The 10,792-nt window shown below is 43.7% G+C and overlaps 2 protein-coding genes across 5 annotated transcripts; both read right to left on the bottom strand.

The window, feature by feature from the left end:
• Positions 1 to 48: 48 nt before the first annotated feature.
• LOC108615053 (uncharacterized) lies at positions 49 to 8,070 on the bottom strand. 4 transcript variants are annotated; one of them, XR_016270680.1, is made up of 5 exons: positions 6,288 to 8,070; positions 1,986 to 2,455; positions 1,372 to 1,914; positions 1,198 to 1,300; positions 49 to 181 (listed from the first exon to the last, which is right to left on the bottom strand). XR_016270680.1 is itself a non-coding variant. In XM_018009285.2 (2 exons), the coding sequence occupies exon 1, from the start codon at positions 8,068 to 8,070 to the stop codon at positions 6,310 to 6,312; it is 1,761 nt and encodes a 586-aa protein (XP_017864774.1). In that variant the 3' UTR covers positions 5,303 to 6,031; positions 6,288 to 6,309. The 4 variants fall into 4 exon arrangements, 1 of the variants encoding a protein (XP_017864774.1); XR_016270682.1 differs by lacking the exon at positions 49 to 181 and adding an exon at positions 203 to 964 and having other exon boundaries at positions 1,198 to 1,248; XR_016270681.1 differs by lacking the exon at positions 49 to 181 and adding an exon at positions 203 to 964.
• Positions 8,071 to 8,691: 621 nt separating this feature from the next.
• On the bottom strand, positions 8,692 to 10,449 carry LOC108615054 (uncharacterized). Its single transcript, XM_018009287.2, has one exon. It carries the CDS (start codon positions 10,447 to 10,449, stop codon positions 8,710 to 8,712), a length of 1,740 nt encoding a protein of 579 aa, XP_017864776.2. The 3' UTR covers positions 8,692 to 8,709.
• Between the last annotated feature and the right edge of the window lie 343 nt (positions 10,450 to 10,792).

Below are 10,792 nucleotides of genomic sequence, written 5' to 3' on the forward strand. Positions count from 1 at the left end.
ACCAATTTAGAATATAATTATTTATTAGGCCCATTTGTATAGTTATTGCCGTCTTCTATCGGAAGCCTCATTGCAAAAAGCTATATTGTGCTAGATTCGGTGACTATCCAAAATATAGTATAGTCGCCCACGTTGTGAAGAGAGTATATTGGTTTTCTGCCAGGCCTGTTTGTCCGTCGTGCTATAGAAATTTGTAAAATGTTCAGTAGTTGGTAGCCTTGTATTATAAAGGCAGAAATAGTATAATAAATTTGGGATATAACATTTGTCATACAACAGAAAGAGTTTATTATAGGTGATATAAGTTCGAAATTTGGAATATATACTCGTGTAAAGCCAGTACCAAAAGAATATTCTACATAAATCTACTCAGATTAGGGTCATGGAAAATTTGTTAAAACTATTCGCTCTAGAGCTTTCATGCCCGATATCTGTATATGTATATATAGATGCACATATATATAGATCCATAAGAACCGTACCGAACAATAGATATCTTTTAAAGTTAGAGCTAGAAATTAAAAATTTAATGGTTAGTTTTGTTTGTTTAAGCCTCCTCTATAATTTACATTTTTTGAGGGCATACACTGGCGAAAATAAGTGATATACTTTACAGCTTTCGAAAAATTTCAATTTTGCTAGTTTTTGTATTTTTACTTATAAAATTATTATTACTTATAAAATTTAGCACTACGTAAAATATATTTGGAGCCTTCTGTTATGTAGATATATATTACAGGGTATTCATCAGCCGCGCACACCCCACTATTTGGCTTATGCTATCATTATGAATTCGGTTGTTGGACGAAATGAATATGTTGAAATATATATAGCAAACATTTGGTTCATTATTTCCACGTTGTTTCTACAAAGGCGTTCGTGAACGTTTTTCGTATCCAATGAGGGGTTTTTTCAAAGCCAAATCTTATCAAATTGTGTTTTTAGTTGTCGCTGTTGTTGTGCCCTATGATTAGATTGGCCGATAATCGTTTTGAAATATGTAACCATTAAAATAAAATCAGTTAAGTGTAATTTAAGCTTTTAGTGAATTATGTGAATAATTGCTCTGATTTTCTAATAATTTTAATGGAGTACCTAACAGATTCCGCTGAACTGGTTATCAACGAATAAATTACAAAGCTTTTAATTGGGCATAAATGATATTTATATTTATTCCTGACACATTGGTATATTTACCTATTAGGTTATTCGAAATTAAAGCGTTCCTATTAGAAAACCATTGCCAACCTGTAGTCCAAAGATATAAAAAGAATGTCTCGATTTAATAGGCCTTCGAGATCTTTAATATTAACATAAACAGGAATATGCCGAATAATGTTTTTCTTTGAATCGTTATATAAACTGTCTCACCTGGCATGTGCGATCCGTACTCTGTCCTACCTGTCACACGGGCGGCCTCCTGATCGTTTCATTATTTCGTCATGGTGGTCAAATGTCAACTTATTAGCATAAATGTGGCTGCTGTCGCCGTTTCTCGGCTCGGTTATCGCGCTGCGATCTTATCTCGCGACGATCGCCAATTGTTGTTGTTGTGGCCGCAGGTCCTGCGACAGCGACAAATCGTTGGCCATTACAATTGGCAACATCCAGAGCGAAAGAGAGGGGAGAGAGCGAGGTAGAGAGAGAGAGAGATATGGAGTAGGGAACAGCAGCAGGCACAGCGTCGTACACCGGCGGCAATGCAATCGACTTGATGTTGATGTCGGATCTGATCGGATGGGACCGATAAGCGGCTGTGGCATGTGGCGTGAAGTTGTTTGTTGCGCTTAATTGGGCTCCGTTTGGGTTTCTGTGCCCAGCTATATTTAGCAACTTGAGGCAGCTGGGCTTGGGCTTGGAGGCCATGCCTACGAGCAGACAATGCGGACTTACCTCCAGAATAACAATAGTGTTCTGAGTGAGAGAGTTGAGGAATGATTCATGCATTCACTACTAGAGTTAAGCAACTTGTCAGCATAACTTACCGGTATAGAAATAGTCTTTGAATATGTAGAAATTACTTGGATTTCATTTACGATTATTTACTATATTTCACAATAATGAAAAGTATATATTCATTTCGTACAGCTCGCTGAATACCTTGATATCGTTCCTCGCTAATTCCTTGCAGTTTGCTCATAAAGCACATTTAAATAAATATTTTGAGAAAATTCTCATATGTCAGAGCTGACATTAATCCTATTATGAATTGAAAAACTCCAGCGTCAATCCAATTTAAAAACAATGAAAATATTATTTATTGTGTGCTGATTAATCGAATAACCCGCAGACATATTGTGTGCAAATATTTTTTATAAAGTTGTTTCTTTATTTTTGTATAATCAACTGAAGTGCTGCCATATAAATACATAAATTATTCGAGTGGTTTATATAGTATGGCTCCAGACATTCAGACTGGATGATTTCCAAAATAGAATTCCGCAGCAGTTCCGAGCTGAAAGACCAGAGGGATTTTACGTGAGTTTTATATAATTTTCAAAGTCTCTTATTAAGCGTTTCATAAATTCAGTCAAATTACTCGCACTATTTCATGAGATGCACTGAAGCTCCTGTGTCCTGCTTCCCTCATCCCGAGCACAAGACATTGTATACTATATATATATTTGGGTCTTTTGGTCATGCCGCCAATGACACATGCTGCTGCCTCTCGGCCAGCTCCCGCTGCTCGCTGTGCCCATAAATTGCAAAATCAACCAAAAATTGCCAATTGTCAGGTATATTTCTTTATGACCCGAGCTCAAGCGCAGGCACTGAGACGCTGTGGAGCTGAGAGACTGAGCGTATGAGCGTCTGGAAAGTGTGGCCAATTTTCACTGGCTGTGCGATGGTCGTTTATCTTCGCATAAGTTGGAGTGCGATAAATGCATTCCGCGGAGCAGTGGAGGGCGAATTAGAGGTAACGAGGCCACTTTGAAGCCCGCTGCCGACAATTAGACATGGCACATAAATATCCACCTCATATATGTGCGGAGCCGGCCTTAAGGCGATGCCACAGCATTGATTTAAATAATAGCATTTAAAGGGGCATTCGCATATCGGGACCGGGTCGCCGGACCTAGCGCCCAACCACTCGCCACATGCCCCATGCCACAATCCCTAAGCACACAATGAGACCTTAGAGCCAAACTGCAATTAGCTTGGGAGTTTCGATTGGACCGCAGACGAGGAACAGCGCCGAGCCGAGCCAGGCCAAACCAAGGAAAAGCAAACCAACAAAGCATGCAGTCAATTATGTGGCATTCGAATCAGGCAATTGCCTTTAGGGCATGCCTTTCAATTGTTTCTGTTCCCACTGTGTGTGTCCAGCCGGGGCTGTGATATGTGCATCACGGGCTGTGATTTGCGGCTCACATGTCCGCCTGATAAAAGGGTCAGACGTCGCACACAGCTGAGCGCACCAGATAATCCCCCCATTGTCGTCGTATAGTCTCTTTCAACAGCCCAGGGCTGGATGGGGTTGACGTTTAAATTTGTCATTTCGCTTACACGCTCGGTTGACTTAAATGCCCTGAAGCTACACAATTGACGAAATTCCAAATTTATAATGTGAAATTTGAAATGAGGGTTAGCTTCTAAGATAAACTGGGCTATTAAGCAGTGCAAACAGTGGCAAAAATTCACGAATGTTCCCAAATTCATTCTAGATTAATGCCTCAATAAGGACTAAGGTATGCCCATATACTTCGTATAAATAAGGAGATGGTCATCGGTGAAAGAAGTATAAGCTATTCTAAGGGCGCACTCCTTGCTTTGCTGGAGATGGGAGGCCCAATAATATTTTATGGTAACCAAAACCGAAACTTGTATGAACATATATAGTTGGGCATTTCTGGCATCCACTTGTGTGTACAGTGGGTAGAGGGATAGACGAATTATGATATGATATATCTGGCAGTAAAATCATCCCAGTTTCGTAAAAATGAAAGTGGTAAGACATAATGAATTAAGGTTATCTAGATATCTGGGTTGTATGAAAATAAAAGACTTCAAATGCGACTGTCGGCGTTTTTAGGGACGAACAGGGCTAGATCAAGTTAGATGGGTTTAGATGTGGATTCAACTCAAGGATATCCAATAATTAATAAGTACGATTCCTAAATGATAATAATATATTATTAATTATATATATAATAATTATTGTTATAATAATAATATAATATATATAAATAATACTAATATTTATAATAATAATATTTGATAGTAATAATAAATAATAATAATTATTATGCATAAGCTTAATGAAAACCTATTGGACACTGACTTTACATATGCGATGACTTCAGAAAAAAAAGATGAACAATACTTGTTAATTCAATGCAGTTGAGATAAAGAAATCTGCTGTGTATTAAAGAGTGTCAAGCCAAATGGGTAGATAAATCTATGAGGATGGCTGGAAAAGTATTATCAAAAGTGGAAATTTCCTATGCTAACTGAAGCACTGTTCATGACCATTACAGCCCTGCTGGGCAAGGGAAAGCCGAATTCGCTTTAATAAAACGTGCACAGACGTGAACAATGGCACAGCCACAGATGCAGTCCCAGCCGCAGTCGCAGCCGCAGCTAAAGCCACAATAAATATGTACATCAAGAGCGCAGAGAATCCGGAATTTATATTGAGTTTTGATCCGCCCCATTCTGCGGAATCGATTCGCCACAACACTTGCCACTTATCGCCATACACAATCTTAATTAAAAGCCGCCCTGCTGGAAAAATAAAAACAAATGTTTGCTTTAAAGTCGATTGTAATCGGACTGCGACTGACTGGCCGGCCCGATACCCCTATGAGTGGGGCATGCGGCATGCCACATGTGACAATCGTGGGCAGTTAAATTGCGCACGAAATCGATTAAAGTCGCGATGAAAACACGAAATCAGCAATTAAGCGGCTGAAGGGCAATGCATATACACGTACATACATGTATATGTATGTGTATTTTTTTCGAATTTTTATTTATCTCTCGTTGCGTCGACAGCAGCGATATTGGGTCCAGGCACGCACGTGACTCGAACCCCGAGCCTTCGCCTGGGTTTCAGGTGGGCGTTACCAAGGCCTGCTTGAAATCTGTGTCGCCCGCCTCGAACAGTGCTGTCAAAAAGTTAACGCTCCTGCACAAGGCAATGCGTATCATTTTTATTTGCATCAGCCGCCAGGCAATTGGTGATTATCTACTCCCACACACAAACACCCACACACAAACACCCACACACACACACACAGCTGCAAGTTAGAGTGTTTTTCTTTTGCGGCTGGCGCCGCACATAAACTTTATTGTCGCCACATTTGTGTTGCATACTTCGCGGCGCCAAGAACTGAGGCACAAGTCAATGAACTTCAAAATGTGTCGAGCCACGCCTCTTGGCAAAATGTAGCGGACAACGCCCACACAACCCTCCATTCTGTCCTGTCTAAAGTAATTTTTGATGTTGTTCCATCTTCGGCTTTTCCTTTTTCTTTTCGCCAAATATTTGTGCAAGTCAGCATCTGCGGACGAGGCTGACGGTGGGTGGCTTTGCACCACCCTCTTGGCATGTTTTTGTGTTATCATTTGAGCTGCATACTTGCAGGAGGCCAGCAGAAGGGGTGAGCGGACCCAAAGTTCGCAGCTGACAAATGTTTTGGAAACATATCTCAAGTGCTACTTATTTTGGTCGCTTGTCAAAGAGCTCGAGCTGAGCCATGCCCAGCTTCTCACATCGTTTAAAGGGTGCTTCGCATAGATTTGATGCGGATTTTATTTTAAGTTCCGTTCTAGAACGCCTTTCAAGGGTTGGCCTCCAACGCCTCGAACACAATTTCATTTTATGCTTATTGATCAATAAATATTTTAGCAGAGAATTCATAAAACCGAAATGCTGTATGCAGTTGAATTTCTTGAGAAGTCGATGTCTAAGAATTTATTAAAATTACCTCGTTTCAATATTGAACCAAACTAGCTATTATTTTCCTGCAGGGGTAAAATTAGTCATGACAACTCCAAATGGATTTTTGGAAATTGGGGAAATATAAGTCTGTAAAGATAAACATCAATCATAAGCTATAATTGATGTATCTCATAATCTCATAATAGTGTAAGTCATGTCGATTAATTTATTAGATGAATAGCAATTATTGATGACCCTAAATCGATTTACTAAATTGGGAAATATAAATCACTACAAATTTGTAATGATATAATTTTTGAAATATAAATGAAGTCCCTTATAATCTCATAATAGTGTGAGTAATGTCGAATAAAGTTTCAGATCAGTAGGCATTCATACTTACTTTAAGACCTCCCAGGTATTTCCTATTCAGCTACTCCAGTTCTTTCGCACCGATCGGGTGTATACGCGCCGTGTATACGTCGCCAGAGTAACTCGACGATGAGGCAGACAAATGCAATGATTAGACCGAATACGAGCATAATTAGCGGCACATTGAAGTAGTCCAATGTCAGGGGCTTCGCCTCGTATGGCTCCGAGGGTATCAGGTTCAAGTAGCCAATGTGTATGGTCTGTTGATTGGTGTCGTCGGCCAGCTTGTCCAGTAGTCCACTGCCGAAGCTATTGAGCACCGCCTCGCTGAGCTTGTGCTTCAGCAGCCAGTGGCGACGCATTGGGAAACCCGGCAACGAGTGCTGCAGATCTATGGGCAGGGGACGCATGCGGGGCTTGGTCATATACTGTTGCTGGAAAGCGAAGAGTACCAGGCGATCGCTGTGCGCCAAGTAGGCGTATTTGGCGTCAAAGACTCGCCGATGCGCCTGTATGAAGGGGTACGACACAAGACGGGTTATATTCCACAGTATGTCCGGAAAGTCGTAGATCTCGAACACCTTCTTGTCGTAGTCCCCGATCAGGATGCTAATATTCCGATCAACCATGTCCTCGAAGCTGCGTATTTCGGGCTCGTAGACACCCGTCGAGAGTATGGTTGCTAGATACGCTAGGTAATAGTTGGCGATCATGAAGCCCACTAGGAAAATGCTAGAATACAAGATGTAGTACTGCCAGCCCGTAATATGACGCAGCTCGAAGCCCACACAGAGCAGACTGGAAATGATATCTAGTAGAAATCGGCCACATTCCCATCGCCCCCGCTGCAGCCGGCAGACGCAGCTGACGAAGCTACAGGTGATGGCTATATAGAGGAGCATGGACAGCCATGTCTTCAGCTGCATGGGGGCTATAATATAGTAGTTCTTGGACTTGGGCTGCGCATTGGGAATCAAGATATTGACGTACAAGTACGTATAGCTGGCGGTAAAGCTAACTTCGTTGGAGTAAGCCAACAGCGCCCCACAGACGTCGGACAGATTGTTGTGTATGTATTTGAGACAGTCGTGGGGGGAGAAGACGCTGTGGTTGGGCGTTAGTACGGGCACAAACTTGGCCCCGCGGTGGGCCAGAAACTCCCGCAGCAGCAGCAGAGCATAGCCAGCGTACATATCATTTTCGGGATAGACCAAGCTGCGTGGCGGATCGTTATAGAGCGCCACGCGCACCTCCAGGCCCCCGAGATTGTCGAACCAGTGCTGGCGACTCCACAAATAATCCTCGATGCTGCAGCGCTGCAGCTGTCTCTGCGGATAAAAGCCGCTGGTATAAAACTGACCCCGGAGCCCTCCTCTGTCTGTGCTGTTGAATAGCAGCACATTCGGGAAGCCCTGCTGCCAGAGGGCTGAAAGCAACTGATGCCAGTTTGCTGCTGTGTCGCAGCCCACGATCAGGAAATCCGATTGCTGCATTTCTGTGGGCAGCTGCTCGAACATGGCTTCGGCTTGGACTGGGCTGGGCTTCGGCAGTATCACCAAAAGGGGCTTGGGCAGATGAAGGTCGTTGATGCTGCTCAGGCTGCTCTGATCGGTTCTCTTCAACAGTACACTAGGGACATGGCTGAGGGCCTCACAGACCCGCTCATAGATATCTAAGGGCTGTGCGGACTCCGTGTAGATAATGTTGGTTTTGCTCTGCAGCCCCCGATTGAGTGCAGCTATGCTTGAGCTTAGATCATAGGTGCTTGAGTCTACGTTAGTGAGAAGACAGAGCAGACATATAAGCTTTGACATTTTTCAAATTGGGGGCGACTACTAGATACGAGCTGTAGCGCTGTGAAGCAAGCTGTGGAAGCAAAAAGCGTTTTAGTTTTGTGGGCCTAAAGCATAATTTAAATAAAGTGCGAGGAAGCAAAAGGATAGGCTAGACTGGCAGAGGATGAGAGTTGAAGGAAAAAGGTAGAAGGTAGAAAAGAATGCGATTGCATACGATAGGGATTCGCTATTTCTGTACATTTTAGCGTGAGGATGCCGTAGCTTAAGGACATAAATTTTGGATCTAGGTGTTGAGCAAAAACAGGAGTCACAGGAAAAATGTGCATCTAGTATGTAGCTTAAATTAGTGCGAGGAAGTGGTGATTTAAGGCGGATTGGGTAGGATGCTCAGGATGCTGAGTCTCATATCCTTAGCAATATATAATATATAAAGCATCGTTAAGGACTTGCAGATCAATTCCGCAATTGCAGTAGCATAAGATTTTTCTCAGTGTAACTAGATTGTTGCTTTATTTGTGGAAGAAGAAGAAACTACAACTACAAACACACATGCGGATGCTAGAAAGTGTTCAGGAACAAGCAACTACTACACTACATCAATCCATCAACGCCAAGTGGTGGTCACTACATCCTCCTCTTCATCCTCATCATAAGCGCTTAGCGCTGGTTGTGCCTGTGCCTGTGCCTGCGCCAGGCCGTCAGCTCGATGACAAAGACGAACAAAGCCAGGCCGTAGCCAATGGCCAGCGACATGGCCGGCATGACGAAATAATCGAGTTTCAGTGATTGCGCCTCGTAGTAGTCGGTGACGAGGAATTTGAAACCCACGTTCGCTGTCATCGTGTCGTGGTCGGCGTCCACTGCCAGCTTCTTCAGGAATCCGCTCTCAAAGGCATAGGCCCAGGCGTCACTCAGCGACTGCCTCAAGAAGTAGCTCTCGCGCATCGGGAAGCCGGAGAACAGAAAGAATATGTTGATGGGTATACGACGCAGGCGCGGATGCCTCAGGTACTTCTGAGCATAGTCGAACAGGTCCATGCGATCGCTGAAGAGTATGTAGGCGTACTCCTGGTCAAAGCCGCTGCGATGCCTCTTCAGCGTCTCGTCGGGAACCACCTGTATGATTGGCCACAGCATATCCGGCAGATGGTATCTCCTCGACAAGTTGCGGTCGTATTCGTCTATCATGATGCTGATGTTGGACTCCAGCAGCTCCGCAAAGCTGTTGATCGGCTTCTCGAATACCTCCGTGGTCAATATGCTCTTCAGGTAGCCCAGGTAGAACGTGGAGTAGATGAAGCCAGCTATGAAGAGCACGGCAAAGAGTATGTACCGCTCGCGCCCATGGAGGTGCTTCAGGGAGAAGCCCGTGAAGAGCAGCGACCTGATGGCGTCCAGCAGAAAGGTGCTGAAGATCCAGCGCCTCCGCTGCTGCCAGTGGATGCAGCTCATGAAGAAAACAATGAAGGCTATGTAGACGAACAGGCAGATCCAGACAGTCGGGTGGAATGGAGCCACGAGATACCGATACGAACTCAACGGCTTGGCATTGGGCACCATGACATTGGCATATGCCATGCGAATGGCCCTTGTCACAACGAAAGCCTTGTCCGATCCCTGAGCCAGTGAGTCGCCGCACAGGTCCACTCGCCTCGCAAGCAGCGCCCTAATGCAGTGTCCGGGCGAATCGTTGGGCGTGTAAACGGGCACAAAGGTCGCATTGTGGACCTCCAGAAAGTGTTGTAGGAAGCGCAGGTAATAGCCGCCATACTTCTGCCTGCCGTGTCTGTCCTCGTAGAGGAGGCAGCGGGGCGGGTTGGAGTACACCGCAATGCGAATCTCAAAGCCCTGCATATTTCTCATGCGGCCCCGGCTTTGTACATATTCCCTCACATCGGTGGGCAGGATCTTGATTTGCGGAAACAAGCGCATTCTGTAGAGCACCGGACCTTGCGATATATGTAGGAATAGCAGGCCATTGTAGCCCAGCTGCCATGCCTGATGGGCAAACTCTAGCCACACATCTGTCTGTGGGCTTTCGTTTAGCACCAGCAAAAAGTCCGCTGTCTGGAACTGTAAGTGGAGCTTCTCGAATAGATCGATTGGAGGCGTCTTAACAAGCAGCACAAAGAGCATTCGTTCACCCAAAAATTGAACTAGCTCCGTAGCATTAAAAGCAGAATCGTTTATGGAACTAACCAGTATCTGCGCGATTGGCTTCAGTTTGGGTAAATAACTTAGTCCTCTCCGCTGGGGATTGTACACAAAATTCGTTTCGATGCCAATCTGTGTGCTCAGCTCATCTATTATAGCAGGTAGTCCCTCTGCAGAGTCTGTAGAGCTGTGTCCTCTAATTGTCAATAACAGAACTAGAAACACACGAACTAAGCCCGCCATCTGCAATAGATATTTGTCTAGGTTTATTCAAAGTGCGTTCTTCAAACTTCATGAAAGTCATGCAAAGAAAAGATACTCCTTATTTTGATTCAAATGAGGTATATTGTCATATATTATATTTCGTCAGTCATAAAATACAAGAAAACCTAGCAAAATCTATGATAGTTGGGAATTTTACAAAAGTGAAAGAGTTATTATTTAATCCTACACCTGACTAGTTCGGAAGCACTTATTTACACTTGTGCGAATCCAAATTGTATTATTTTCAGAAAACTAGAAAATGTTTAGAGCTATATCTATGATTTACCGCAATATCGTATATCCATAAACGTGGTAAACTTTT

The sequence above is a fragment of the Drosophila arizonae genome, chromosome 5 (genome assembly GCF_054131065.1).
Source record: "Drosophila arizonae isolate 15081-1271.41 chromosome 5, UAZ_ARI_1.0, whole genome shotgun sequence".
Lineage (NCBI taxonomy): Eukaryota > Metazoa > Arthropoda > Insecta > Diptera > Drosophilidae > Drosophila > Drosophila arizonae.

What these genes read in the sequence shown, in the direction of transcription:
- LOC108615053 (XM_018009285.2), bottom strand. Translation starts at nt 8,070, where the DNA reads ATGTCAAAGCTTATATGTCTGCTCTGTCTTCTCACTAACGTAGACTCA.
- LOC108615054 (XM_018009287.2), bottom strand. Translation starts at nt 10,449, where the DNA reads ATGGCGGGCTTAGTTCGTGTGTTTCTAGTTCTGTTATTGACAATTAGA.